This window comes from Ovis aries, chromosome 1 (genome assembly GCF_016772045.2).
Source record: "Ovis aries strain OAR_USU_Benz2616 breed Rambouillet chromosome 1, ARS-UI_Ramb_v3.0, whole genome shotgun sequence".
Taxonomy (NCBI): domain Eukaryota; kingdom Metazoa; phylum Chordata; class Mammalia; order Artiodactyla; family Bovidae; genus Ovis; species Ovis aries.
The window spans coordinates 259,045,269-259,060,196 of NC_056054.1; the positions used below are offsets into that span (position 1 = coordinate 259,045,269).

At 42.6% G+C, this 14,928-nt stretch overlaps 1 protein-coding gene across 2 annotated transcripts in view; it reads left to right on the plus strand.

The window, feature by feature from the left end:
- Positions 1–14,572, plus strand: part of CPNE4 (copine 4) — a 636,937-nt gene extending 622,365 nt beyond the window's left edge. For both annotated transcript variants that reach the window (XM_027960460.3, XM_060395793.1), the window contains exons 13-16: positions 400–451; positions 1,492–1,625; positions 8,871–9,107; positions 13,958–14,572. In XM_027960460.3, the coding sequence (XP_027816261.1) occupies positions 400–451; positions 1,492–1,625; positions 8,871–9,107; positions 13,958–14,092 (558 nt within the window). In that variant the 3' untranslated portion in view covers positions 14,093–14,572. The remainder of the gene's footprint in view (positions 1–399; positions 452–1,491; positions 1,626–8,870; positions 9,108–13,957) is intronic.
- The last annotated feature ends 356 nt before the right edge of the window (positions 14,573–14,928 follow it).

Consider the following 14,928-nt stretch of genomic DNA (forward strand, 5'->3'; position numbering starts at 1 on the left):
CAGCTTGGGTTATTGAGTTATCATTTTTTAATCACTTGGTCTAAATAGAAGTCAGCCAAATCTAGCCTCTGTTCTGAGGCCACTTCTCTCTTGAAGCTATTTGGAGTTAACATTTTTCTGAAATCTTTCCTTGTATTTTTTTTCATATACCTTATTCTCCCTCCCCTGCCAGCATTTATCTGATTCTAGAAAATCTCCCTGTCACCTCAACTCCACAGGGAACTTAGAATCCACCCTCCATCTCAGAGAGATTCTGTAAAGGCTTAAAATGGTTCCTGCTGCTTGACACAAAATGAATGTAATGAGCTTCTGTTTGCAGACTCTAACCCCAGTGCCCCCTGACTGGATTAATGTTGTCATTCTCCTGTCTTCCTTTTGTAAATTTTAATTGGTGTCCAGGTCTCTCATGACTTCGCCATCAACTTTAATGAAGACAACCCGGAATGTGCAGGTAAATCACGATGTGAAAGGGAGCCAGGGTCCCACAGCCCTTCCCTTCCCCTTTTCCCATCTTAGTGTCTCTCTCCTGATGCAGTGTGTCAGTGATGATTGTCCACAGCAGAGAATTAGGCTCCCTGGACCCAAATAACAAGAGAGCAGAGGCATAAGACCTGGAAAAGACAGAATGCAGAAGAGGTCTTGAGCTTAGAGCAAGAATATCAATCCCAATTCTGGATTCCTCTGGCCAAAAAAAAAAAAAAAAAAAAAACCCTGAGGGTTTCCTCATCCATCACATGTTTGGGGAGCAGCTACTATGTGCCTAACATGCCTTGAGCTTATGAAAGAGGAAGGTACAATTCCTGCCCACAAAGACTTTAGCCTCTGGAGAGATGGCTGTATGTATACATTATTCACATAGCTGGCCTGGGACGGGTGTACTAGAGTCAACAGGGTGGTGTGAAAACTAGAGAAACGTTAAAGCCTTGAGCATGGCCCTTAGAGCAAGACACACCTGTGTGAATCCTGAGTCTGCAACAAACCTCTCTGAGCTTCAGTTTCTTCACCTGTAAAAATGATCACTTTTAACGTGAACCTTTTAAGAGGATGAGATCTGACTAAAAGATTTCTCTCTGAGTTTTAAGCTGTAGGGTTGCAAAATATCCCCAGCATGAATCCCTTATATTTGAAAGTATACAAAAGTTTTGGGAATACATAGGTTTGTAACTGCCATTTTTTTTAACTGGGTCTAGAGTATTCTCCTTGTCAGAAAAAGGCTTGTTTGTATTCTGTAGGAAACACAATCATTCATTAATAAATTCTTTCCAAGCCAATTTCAAAAAATAACTAAAATGCATAAAGAGAATGATTTTAGTGGAATGGAGGCAGAAACACCAGCCCAGATGTGATGTTTTCTTTTTTTATCTTAAGAACATAAATGTGCTGTTGATAAGGACTCTTTGAGGGAAGTTAATGCTTCGTGTGTATATGTGTGTTTTCTTAAATATATTTCGAAGACTATTTAGCTATTGATCTTTGCCAATTTTACCTCAGGGATTCAAGGAGTTGTGGAAGCCTATCAGAGCTGCCTTCCCAAACTCCAGCTCTACGGCCCCACCAACATCGCTCCTATCATCCAGAAGGTGGCCAAGTCAGCATCAGAGGAGACCAACACCAAGGAGGCGTCGGTAAGGAGAGGGGTGGTCTGCCTACTAGTGCGTACCTACCCTTCCTCCCCCTGGATACTGGCCATAGCACTCGCCCCACTCTGACAAAGAATCTGCATTTTTACCTGCATAAGTTTGAATACATGATTTAAACTTCCCTCCCCAGTCCTCAGTCTCCTCATCTGAAAAATGGAGATAATCATGCCCGTCTCTGCTGAATTAACATGAGGTTTAGGGATGACACAACTCAAATGTCTTCAACATTACCTGAACACAGCAGGCACTGAACAAGGGAAGCCTCTATACTCTCTGGAGTGTAAGTCCATGTCACAATGCTCAACCCATCTTCAGTTCCTGGGAAGGAAAAAAAAAGAAAAACAAAACTCAGCTTAACTTCCAGGGTATCCAGACTACAGATGGAAGTGAAATAAAATGATGGGTTATTCTTCTACCTAGTAATCAAGTGAAGTAACACACAACATCATGGGGAAGATTTGTTTGCGGTCCTATTGGTGGTTTTCTTAAGAAAAATGCAAACCAAAGCTGAAAGGCCAGAGTTTGGTTTTTTTCCTAATATGTGGTGTGCATGCTAAGTCACTTCAGTTGTGTCTGACTCTTTGTGACCTCATGAACTGTACCCTGCCAGACTCTGTGTGTCCATGGGATTCTCCAGGCAAGAATATTGGAATGGGTTGCCATGCCCTTCTCCAAGGGATCTTCCTGACCCAGGGATCAAATTTGTGTCTCTTACATCTCCTGCACAAGCAGGCGGGTTCTTTAACACTAGCACTACCTGGGAAGCGCCACCCAATTACATTAGAGTTACATTTATTACCATAATATAATAATTTTTCTATGTATCTTTTTTCAATACCATCATTATGTGCCTCTTGAGAAACCTGTATGCAGGTCAGGAAGCAACAGTTAGAACTGGACATGGAACAACAGACTGGTTCCAAATAGGGAAAGGAGTACGTCAAGGCTGTATATTGTCACCGTGCTTATTTAACTTATATGCAGAGTATATCATGAGAAACGCTGGGCTGGAAGAAGCACAAGCTGGAATCAAGATTGCTGGGAGAAATATCAATAACCTCAAATATGCAGATGACACCACCCTTATGGCAGAAAGTAAAGACGAACTAAAGAGCTTCTTGATGAAAGTGAAAGAGAAGAGTAAAAAAGTTGGTTTAAAGCTCAACATTCAGAGAACTAAGATCATGGCATCTGGTCCCGTCACTTCATGGCAAATAGATGGGGAAACAAAGGAAAGAGTGTCAGACTTTATTTTTCTGAGCTCCAAAATCACTGCAGATGGTGACTGAAGCCATGAAATTAAAAGACACTTACTCATTGGAAGGAAAGTTATGACCAACCTAGACAGCATATTAAAAAGCAGAGACATTACTTTGCCAACAAAGGTCTGTCTAGTCAAGGCTATGGTTTTTCTGTGGTCATGTATGGATGTGAGAGTTGGACTAGAAAGAAAGCTGAGCACTGAAGAATTGATGCTTTTGAAGTGTGGTGTTGGAGAAGACTCTTGAGAGTCCCTTGCACTGCAAGGAGATCCAACCAGTCCATCGTAAAGGAGATCAGTCCTGGGTGTTCATTGGTGGGACTGATGTTGAAGCAGAAACTCCAATACTTTGGCCACCTGATATGAAGAGCTGACTCATTTGAAAAGACCCTGATGCTGGGAAAGATTGAGGACAGGAGGAGAAGGAGATAACATCACCGACTCGATGGGCATGGGTTTGGGTGGACCCCGGGATTTGGTGATGGACAGGGAGGCCTGGCGTGCTGTGGTTCATGAGGTCACAAAGAGTCAGACACAACTGAGAAACTGAACTGAACTGAACTGAAATGTTTTTCAGATTTAGCAGAATATTAACGATGTCTGAAATTTTCTTTATGATTTTATCCTGGATTCCACAACACTATATTTGCATAAAGAACATGATACACTGCTGCCTCACCTTCTTATGTGAGCCCATCTTTCCCCCATGCTCTCTGCCTGTGTTCTCAGCATCCCTCATGTTACGATGGGCTGTACATAGTCCCATCTCACAGTGGTGTCTGCTCTGTGCACTGCAGCACACACCTCCCAGCTATCCAGGAACAGTGACCTCATACTTGCATTCCCTTTCTCTCCTTATCATCTACTTCTCTTTCTACTGAAGACTCATTCCTGTTAGCAAATAAAACATGTTGTAATTTCTCTTGCTTAAGTTCAAAGCTCTCCCTTGACACCACTCTACTGTTTAGCTACTGCCCCTTATTTTACTCTTTTTGAGCAAAATTCACTGAAAGAACTGCCCATACTCACCATCTCCATCTCTCTTTCCACTGGTGCCTCTACCCATATCATCCAAACTTTGCTCCTGACACCACTCTGAAGACCACACTTGTCAAAGTCAATAGCAGCTCCATCTTACCAAACCCAAGAGGCCTTGGAGAAATTCTGAATCCTCACAGATGCAAGGTTTAGGGATAGGGTTGGACAAGATCAGTATTTCATTTATTTTAACCCCCTTTAAATTACCAGAACCTCAAATTCTTCAAATAATATCTTGCTTAGAAACCAAACATATAGATTTTAAGAAAACAGACTTCTGACTGAATCTGGGCTAAGGGGTGGGGCCCACACTTAAGGGGCTTTATCCTTAAGAGGATCCAAGGCATCCCTAGGGCTCCATGGAGCCCAGTTTGAGAACTGAGTTATCTCAGCCTCTTTAGGGTATCAACACTCACAGGAGTAAAGAGAATCTGACATAGGTGTGCATTCTGGATTAGCAGAAACCAGAATGAGGTTTGGGGCATCACTTACTCCTCCAGGGTCAGGTGGGTCTGCTCTGAAAGGACAGATCAGAAAACAGTACTGAAAGGATCTAATCCATATCTCATTCTTATATGCCAGGAACACTGATGCTTTCCCCCAGAGTTTCTGTTATCTTATTAACAGAGTGTGGTCCAGGGCCCCTTGTTATCACTGATTGTTAAGTGTCCTAACCTTGAACCTTATAGGCAAGTGGTGTCAGGAAGTCTGTGGCTATAGGATTTTTTCCCCAGTTGTATGAAACTCTTCTAGAAAGAAAAAATTCCCTCATTATTTAAACAGGACCTCAAGTACATTCAGACTATAATGTTTCACCCATGAGCATTTTCCTAGCCTGACTTTGGAAGCAAGTGTTACTGCAAGCTTTATCGGAAATTTCCATCAGGGTTTCGATCCAGCAGTCTGCAGCCTATTACCTTTAGCTAGATTAAACCTGGAAGGATCAGGTCTAGAGTCTTGACAGTCTCTTCAGACCAGAACTTCTTAACCCTTTTTGATCCATGGACACCATTAGCAGCTGGTAAAGCCCATGGACCCCCTCCTCAGAATGGCCTTTAAATGCACAGAATAAAACAAATGTTATAAAGTAAACCAATTATGTTGAAAAGCAGTTAGCTAAATATTTTTAAATGTGATATAGAAGCATCATAAATATAGCAATAAATTTAAATTGTGAGATTAGTGCCTGGCCTAATAATTCTGTTATTTCTGAGTAATGTTGAATGTAAATGATGCACTGTTTTACGACAGGAACATATTATGTGATTTCTATTGGTGACTCAGTACAAGTACAGTGAAAACCAATTTTACTTGTTGATTATACTCAGAATTGAAAAATGATACATTTTTAGTTAAAGGTAAGTGAAAACACAACTTTAATTTACCCCAACTGTGCAGATGGCCTGAAATTATTTCAGTTCAACAGTCTGCAAGCCCAGGCTAAGAATCCCTGCTCTACCTCTTGAACCTCCCTCCCATCTCCCTCACCATCCCACCTCTCTAGGTTGTTACATATGTATACCTATGGCTGCTTCATCCTGACGTTTGGCAGAAACAAACAAACAAAAAAATCTGTAAAGCAATTATCCTTCAATTAAAAAAAATAAATTTAAAAAAACAAAATCAAGGCAAATGAGAGAGAAGTAAAGAATGAATAGGCTCCAGTTTCCACAGTCTTTTGGACTCTGTGGGAGAGGGAGAGGGTGGGATGATTTGGGAGAATGGCATTAAAACATATACAATATCATATATGAAACGAATCACCAGTCCAGGTTTGATGCATGATACTGGATGCTTGGGGCTGGTGCACTGAGATGACCCAGAGGGATGGTACGGGGAGGGAGGAGGGTTCAGGATGGAGAACACGTGTATACCTGTGGTGGATTCATGTTGATGTATGGCAAAACCAATACAATATTATAAAGTAATTAACCTCCAATTAAAATAAATAAATTTATATTTTAAAAAAGAATGAATAAAAATTACTGGAAAGAAAAAAAGAATCCCTGCTCTAAATGAAAAGCCAGCAACATTCTGCAACCTGTTTCTCAGTTAGTGAATAATGGCTTCTACAGTTTTATATGGTTGAAAAAAAATCAAAAGGAGAATCATATTTCATGGCACACAAAAGTTATATGACATTCCATCTTGTGTCCCTCAATAAAGTTTTGTTGGAACACAGCCATGCACATTCCTATTAAGTAATATTTATGGCTATTTTCATTCTAACAGGCAGAGTTAGGTCATTGCCACAGACACCATTATGGCCCACATAGCCTAAAGTATTTATCATAGCCCCTTTACAGAAAATACTTTCCCAACACCCTATCTAGACAATGACAACTATAAATTCCTCGATATGGTGGTGTGATTGTCAGGTTGTTTGCTCCTGGAGGTATTGTAGGGGACAGGTAGGGGAGATCCATGCCCTGAACCATGAAGATCAGACCAGACAGGAGTTAGGGGAGGGCGAGGAGTGAATGGTGGGGGTGCAGAAGTGTGATTCACTCACAAGGCCACCTGCTCAGGAATCAGGAGGAGGCTCCAACCAGATTTGGTACCTGTTATAGCCTCCAAGGCACACCCTGCAAAGAGTCATTTATGACTCTGGTATTTCTTGCATCACATCCATCCATCCCTAAGCCACCAAGTTGCCTCCTTTGGCTTCTTCTCCCTGCACCTCCGTAGCTCCTCCATCACTTTCTCTGATTAAAACCTTCCTCCAAACTCCCAGACCACTTTCTCTGTGAATGTATAAGACTCCAAAAGCATAGGTATGGATGAAAATTGATAATTCAAATGAATTTAAAAATTGTTCAGTTAGAACTAGGGGTGGGTAATTAGCAGACATGGAACAGAATTTGCCTCTATATTAAACTGTATGAAAAGCATTAAGGACATGTGTCTGTCTTCATCATAGTATGAATTTCTCTTCTCTCCAGTTGTATTTTGACTGCGTTGTTTTGTTTAAAATATTTTTTTCGGGCTCACAGAGAAAAATGAGAACTCTGTAGCACTACCAGCCCTATATGCAACCTTTTAAGTGTGATTCTCAAAACCAGATGTGTTCAACATGTGATTTTCTATCTAGCCTTCCTCCTTTGAAATGTGGCAACTTGGAGTGATTTCACCATCCCACATTTATTCCCTGTAGATGAGCATATTGCAAAGTTTACATTAAAAGTTCTTTAGAGTTTGGTGTGAGCAGCATCTCAGTAACCTCATTCCCGAATCCCTTCTCATCCGAGATGCTGTCATGATGCCTCTAATAACTAAGGACAGTGAGGTCCTCCCTGAACTTTCCCTCTTCAGACCCCATAGCCCTTCCCTAGCCCTCCCTGTACTGATGAGTATGGAGCCTCCTGTCCAGTCTCCGTCTCAGATGAGACTCCTACAAGCCTGTTCAGCCATAATTTAGAGTAGGAAGAGCCTTCTGTCCCCATCCTTGGAGAAGGGCAGCCACCTGCAGGCCACTCACCAGTCCAGGGCACACGATCTAAAGAAGGAGAGCCCACAATCCTCACCTCTCCTAGGGCTTTAGTGCAGTGCCATCCTCTGACTTCCCTGGTGGCTCAGGGTAAAGTGTCAGTAGGTAAAGTGTCTGCCTACAGTGCGGGAGATCCGAGTTCAATCCCTGGGTCAGGAAGGTCCCCTGGAGAAGGGAATGGCAACCCACTTCAGTATTCTTGTTTGGGGCTTCCCTGGTGGCTCAGACGGTAAAGCATCTGCCTATAGTGTGGGAGACCTGGGTTCCATCCCTGGGTTGGGAAGATCCCCTGGAGAATGAAATGGCAACCCACTCCAATATTCTTGCCTGGAAAATTCCATGGACTGAGGAGCCAGGTAGGCTACAGTCTATGGGGTCGCAAAGAGTCAGACACGACTGAGTGACTTCATGTTCATGTTCATCCTCTAGAAATAGAGTGGGAGGTGTGCAGAAATTTTTAATTCTCCAGTAGTCACAGTTTAAAGCTGCAGAGAAACAGGAAAATTCATTTTAATAACATTTTATTTAACCCAGCATAACTAAAACCATCATCTTAAGAGGTACTCCATATAAAAATTATTAATAAAGTATTTTAAGTTATTTTTTGTACTAAGTCTTCAAAATCTAGTGTGTACTTTATCCTTATATCATCTCAATTTGGATGCTAAATATCATCAAAAATACTTGATCCTTATATAGATTCAATAAATTGATAATTGAGAAAGTAGATTCACATATTTTTAAATTTATTTTTTAATTGAAGGATAATTGCTTTGCAGAAATTTGTTGTTTTCTGTCAAATATCAACAAGAATCAGCCATAGGTATACGTATGTCCCCTAGATTCACATATTTATAGTTGTGCAAATATACCTAAAAGATTTCCAGTAAATCAATCAGGTATCCATTTTTTAAGTTAAATTTAAATTTATTTGAATGAGGTAAAATGTAAAATTCTGTTTCTCTGCTGCTTTCACGGCATTTCAAGGCCTCAGTAGTCACATGGAGCTGGTGGCTAAATTAGGCAGCTCCACTTTAGATTTGCAAATCTCCAAGCTGAAGAGGATGCTATGAATGATCCAGCTCCACCACTCACGTGAGAGATGAAAAGGGTGAGACCCAGAGGATTCAGGGGAAAATTCCCACCATTTCAGAGAACGAGGCTTTGAAACCAGCCCCTGACTCCTCTACTATTCTGTCTATACCCTGTGCTTTATAAACATCACTAAGGTGATTATTTGGATTTGGATTACTTGCAATTACTGAGCCGGCCTTTAAGTTCCATTCATCCTGTCTTTGGTGTTTAGGGCTGTAAACTCAGGCATTCAGGAAAAGTTTTTCATCACTTTTGCTGTGATCAGTGTGCACTGAGTGTGTAACTGGCTTTGTCCTTGTCTCCCCCACCTCTCTGTCCCCATTGTCTCCTGATGTCCGACCTATGGCAGCAATACTTCATCCTGCTGATCCTGACTGATGGGGTCATCACAGACATGGCCGACACGCGGGAGGCCATCGTCCATGCCTCCCACCTCCCCATGTCAGTCATCATCGTGGGAGTAGGCAACGCAGACTTCAGCGACATGCAGATGCTGGACGGTGATGATGGGATTCTGAGATCACCCAAGGGAGAGCCTGTTCTCCGTGACATCGTCCAGTTCGTGCCCTTCAGGAACTTCAAACACGTACGCATATTTTGGGGGCTTACCTTGGGAAAACAGAAACCCCCCATTTTTCCACCAGTGCTGGTAGTGAAGCAATGCCAGCCATACCTGCCTGGGCCAGGCCACCTCCCAGTTAGGACATGAAAGCTTGACTCATTGGAGAAAGAAGTATGCCCTGAGTTATGGATGAGGAGTCATGCTAACTATGTAGCCAACCTTTCATTGGAACTTGGCCTCATCTACATAATTTAGGGTCTTCAGTGTACCCAAGGCTGGCATATACAGCTGGACAGATTGTTTCCTGCTCAAGAGAAGTAGAAAGAGGAGCTGTAGTTTCCTGCATGGCTGAAGTAGAAAGAGGAGCTGAAATGCAGCCTCAATTCTCCTTGTCAAGCCATGTGCTCTGTCAGAGGCCTGTGTTTGCCTTGGCAAAGTATGTTTATAAAATGATAGAATCCTAAATCCTCTATAAATATATAGTAAGCATCATCAAAGATTTATGTGGTTCAGTAATGAAAGAACCAGCAAGATGACAAAGTTAGTTTAAAGGATAATATTAAACAGTTGATTGTGATCAGTAGGGGAAAATGCTGGAATCAGTTTGCCAAGGTAGACTCAAAACTGGTTTATGACCAATGGGTTAAAAAAGAAATTTTTTTCTCTGACTCACACAAAGTTTCCCTCTGGGTTGGTAGTGGCCCTAAAGAGCCCTGCTGTGTTATAGAGTCCCCTGTGTTCTTTCATTCCACGCCCATTGTGAAAGCTGCCACAAGTGTGGGCAGTAAGCCTGGGGGAAGGGTACCTCTGCTACTGTAGCCTATCTTCAACTTGCCCAAGGGGAGGTTTCAAGCCCGCAAGGTGTCTGCCCAGGACAGCAAGTAGGGGCATCTTTGTCAAGTCAGGGTGTGCTGGAGCTGAAGCCCCTACAGTTGTGTCCATCAGTGAAGCTAGTTGCTAGGGTAATGCCCAAGGTGGGAGAGGGTGTTCTTCCAGACTGTAATGTCCTGCCCCATCTTGTCAGCTGACACAATACCACAGGAGTGACCACCACCCACCATATTGCCTGAGTGATGAGGGGTTCAAGAGTTTCCCCAAACCACCCTCTCCCTACCCGCTGCAAACACACATACACACATATGCCTCTTTGCCATGTAGGGCTGCAGCCTTCGCTCCAACCCCTGCTCGCCCTCACACACTTACAGACTGCCGGCTGCGTGCTTGCACTGGTACCACAGTGAGATGAGGAGCCAGGGGCCCAACCTCCTCCGGGAATTTACTGGAGAAGTGCCCAGTTGGAACACAGGTGTCCACCTAAGTGATCTGTGGGTGGTTGAGGAGGGCTACCCCGTCCCTACAAAACTTCAGAGACGTGGCCAGAATTGCGACATGAAGAAGGCAGACCTTGGTGGGGTGGCGGGAGGGGACAAGGGACACCTGCAATAAGGAAGTGCCTAATGGGGCCAGGAAGGGGGTGGGCTGGCTGTCCCTCTGCCCCGGGGTTCTAGCTTCCTGTGGACCACAGAGCAGAGCAACAGGAGCTCAACACCCACCTTATCTTCCTGAATTTCAAATTAGATTCTGAGAACCATTTCATTATCCAAACTAATCTACTCTGAATTCAATAAACCATAAATAAAGCACAATATGAGGTGCTGATATCATTTCATACAGCCAGGAACCTGTGAACTGCCTCTCGTTTTCTGCTCTGCAAAGTAACTCAGACCTTCAGACAGGCAGAAGCTGTGGGCTGTGTGACTCAAGGCAATTTACTTAACCTCTCTGTGTCACAGACTTTCATTTGTAAAATGGGGTAAAAGACACACAGTTTGGAAGATTAGAAGGGCCTTTATAAAGCTCAGCACAGTGCCTGGTGCATGTAGGTGGTTAATAAATGCAGCTGTTATTACTGTTGTTGCCAGCTACTTTCCTATTTTTTTCCTTTGCCCAACCTGAGGACCTCCAAGCAGTCTTTGCTCACCAGAACCACCAGTACAGGTGTGCAAAGGGCAGGAGAATCATTGGGAGCTGTGCCATCCAACACAGTAGCAAAGGGCCACATGTGATTATTTAAATTTAAATTCATTAAAATTAAAAAGTTGGTTTTTTAGTTACACTAGCCATATCACAGGGGCTCAGAGACACCATGTGTCTGGTGACTACCACATTGGACAGCATAGATACAGAATTATCACCCAAGCAAGTTCTACTTGACAAACTAGTCAGGAATATTTTTGGCTTAACATAACAGCAAACCCATATCACAGTGGATCACATGAGTTACTCTTAACCAAGGATGATTTTTCTCCCCAGAAAAATTTGGCAATGGCTAGAAACATTTTTGATGGCTACTTGCATCCAGTAGGTAGAGGCCAGAGAGACTTGTAAGCATTCTATGATACAGAGGAATAGTCCCCACATGAAGAATAATCAAACGTATCTAGTATAGTAAAATATAAATTGTGTCAAAATTGATTATGTATTACAAATATACTTTTCTTTTCTCATGTAGCTAAATGTTAGGGGCTAGTGGCTACTGGCTAGTTTTTTCAGTGATTCAATAGTGTCAGTACCACTTAGAGATTCTTTTTGCTATTCCCTCATAATGATAAAATGGTTGCCAAAGCTCTAGAAATCACATTCTAGTTCAAGATAGAAAGGAAGGGGAAAGAGATATAGAACTGATGTCTGTTGAAGAGCTTTCCAAGAAACAGCCCCCAGGAGACTTCACTTGGGTCTCAAATAGTGAAATTGGGTCATATGGCATCCCTACATACCAGGAAGACTGGGAAATCAAGTCTTTATCTTTCTAACATTTATGTGAGCAACAACCAGAGAGAAGAGGGAGAAAAGGACTCTTGTGTTTTCCCCAGTGTACAAGCTGGCCATGATCTAACACACTTGAGCAGCTATTTATAAAATAAAAGAGTATTGATGGATGCCAATGGTCAAAATACTGACATCTTCAAAATGTGAGCAGTCACTTTAGAAGCACAGTATTTTCAGATTGTTTTTGAAATTTTTAAGATCTCTTGCATTTTGAACCACCCAGAATATTTGAGGTAGAATGAATTCCTATTCTCTGCTTTCCTGTCTCAAAACATCAGGGCTCAGCAAAGTCGAATGGCTGAGTGACAAGGAAGGCAAGAGCTAGAAACCTTGTCACCTGGCGTTTAGGCCAGCCCTCTTTCCTTCAGGATTTTTCCTGAGGGACCTCAAACATTGCACTCTGCGTCAAGTTCTCAACCTCTGCAGTAACTGCTAACAGTGAGATTCAGGCAATCTTACTTGCCCAGGGGCTAGGCAGTTACTAGTGAGTGCCAGGGTCAGAGGTCAAGCCCAGCTCTGCTTGAATCCAGAGTCCATGCAAAATGTCAGCCTCCACCTTCCTCTGCCCCAAGGCTTAGAGTCTATAATGCTGATAGAAGAAAGGCTATATAAACTAGCTCAGTATTCAGTATATTCCATCGCTCAGCCACAAGTTCATTTTCCAGGTAAATGCACAGCCAGTGCTGCATCCCTAATACACACTTTCTTCAGAGCCCCATCAGATGACTCACTGTCCCTAGAACGATCAAACGCCAGTCCTCTCCTTCTCCTTGTTTCAAAACATACCCAACGTAAACGCTATCTCTTCTTGGAAGCCTGCTGTGATCTCCTAGATGACTTATGCTCTTGATTTTCTGTGCTCTGGTCACACAGTGTTTGTGACTCCCTAGGGCAGTGCTTCTCAAATTTCAATATGCATAGGAGTCACCTAGGCATTGACTTAAAACACAGATTATGATTCATTAGCTCTGGGATGGGTTTAAGGACCTTAGTTTCTAATAAGTTCACTTGTGATGTGATCTGCTGCTCTGTGGTGTGGATCGTGTTCTGCCTCATGGGAGAGTTCATTTTGGCCTCACCAGGCTCCCCTCACATAACTGTGTGTGTGTGTGTGTGTGGGTGGGTGGGTGGGTGGGTGGGTGTTAGTCGCTCAGTTGTGTCTGACTCTTTGTTACCCCATGGACTGTAACCTACCAGACTCCTCTGTCTATGGAATTCTCCAAGCAAGAATACTGGAGTGGGTTGCTATTTCCTCCTCCAGAGGATCTTCCCAAACCCAGGGATCAAACCCGCATCTCCTACATTGTTATCAGATTCTTTAACATCTAAGTCACCAAAGAGGGAGAAGGCAATGGCAACCCACCCTAGTACTCTTGCCTAGAAAATCCCATGGATGGAGGAGCCTGGTGGGCTACAGTCCATGGGGTCACGAAGAGTCAGACACGACTGAGTGACTTCACTTTCACTTTTCACTTTCATGCATTGGAGAAGGAAACGGCAACCCACTCCAGTGTTCTTGCCTGGAGAATCCCAGGGAGGGGAACCTGGTGGGCTGCTGTCTATGGGGTTGCACAGAGTTGGACACGACTGTCTCGACTTAGCAGCAGCAGCAGCAAGCCACCAAGGAAGCCTTTCACATGACTGTAACTTCCCTAATGGCAAGAATCACAGACACTATCAACACTCCCAGAGTGCCTGGAACATGAATAGGTGTCTGGATTTGAATGTAATTCAAACACAAAACTGCAGGGCAGTTCTTCCTACCATCCAATGTTCACCCATCCTCAGATGTGAATAGTTCTATATTTTGAGACAGATATGAAAAAAAAAAAACAAACAACATAGTTATGAAATTAAAAGCTCACTTTCCAACAATCTGATAACTCTTGCTTGGAGTAGATGCTGACAAGTACAGAATGAATGATGAATAAATGAATAAGTGAATGAAACCTGCTGTTCAGAGCAGGATTCAAGTGTTTAGGCTGATTTGGGTCAGATTAGTTCAACCAGGTGCCAGAGTCATGCTGATTTCTTCTTTCCTGCAGGCATCTCCAGCTGCCCTAGCAAAGAGCGTGTTGGCTGAAGTCCCAAACCAAGTCGTGGACTATTACAATGGCAAAGGGATTAAGCCAAAATGTTCATCAGAAATGTATGAATCTTCCCGGACACTGGCTCCATGAACTGTACACACTTTTACTGAATTCTCAGATACTATTCCTGCTAATATTTAATACTTCTATTACTCCTGTACTTAAAAAGACACACAAATACACATTTAAAAATAGCACGTTTGGTGATTTTTAACTAACTGACAATTTTTTTTGCATGTGTAGCCCTGAGGCCTGGATCCATTAATCCCTTGTATTGTTAAAGACTTTTTACAAAGAAACACAGATAATTATAACTTACTCTTTACATTACAGCATGTTGCCTTGAAATAAAAAAGTTATCTGTATCTGTTTTTTATACAGGTTTGTTGAAATTTTGCTAAATTTCTTATTATCTTTACACTGTAAAGCATTTTGAAACATTTCTTGAATGTTGATAGCCAAAACATATTTGGTTTTATCTGCTACAGGATGAGAGACTTTTTAAAATGGCAGATGCATGGACTGTATTTTGCATGTTTAAAATAAAAAAAAAAAACAAACCATACTGTTTTTTGCAGTTGTCATCTATAATTCCTCCCTGCTGGGAATGGTGTCTCCCCTGAAGAAGAGGTTTATCCAGCTAGAGGTGATCTTCTTAAAGTGGGGCTGGGGCACTGAGTCCAGCACTTCTTAGACTTCCTTGTGTATACAGTTCACCAGAGGATCTTGTTAAAATTTAGACTAATGCAATAGGTCTGTGTGAGCCCAAGATCTAAGCAGCTATCACAGAATCTCAGGTGATGCCAATTCAGGCCCCATGTTTATGTCAGTCCTTAGGTGTGACCTCAAAGAGTCTTCAATAGACCCATGACAGTGGAGACTTGTCCACAGAAAATGGCCATGTGGTGTGGCTCCTCAGAGAGGTG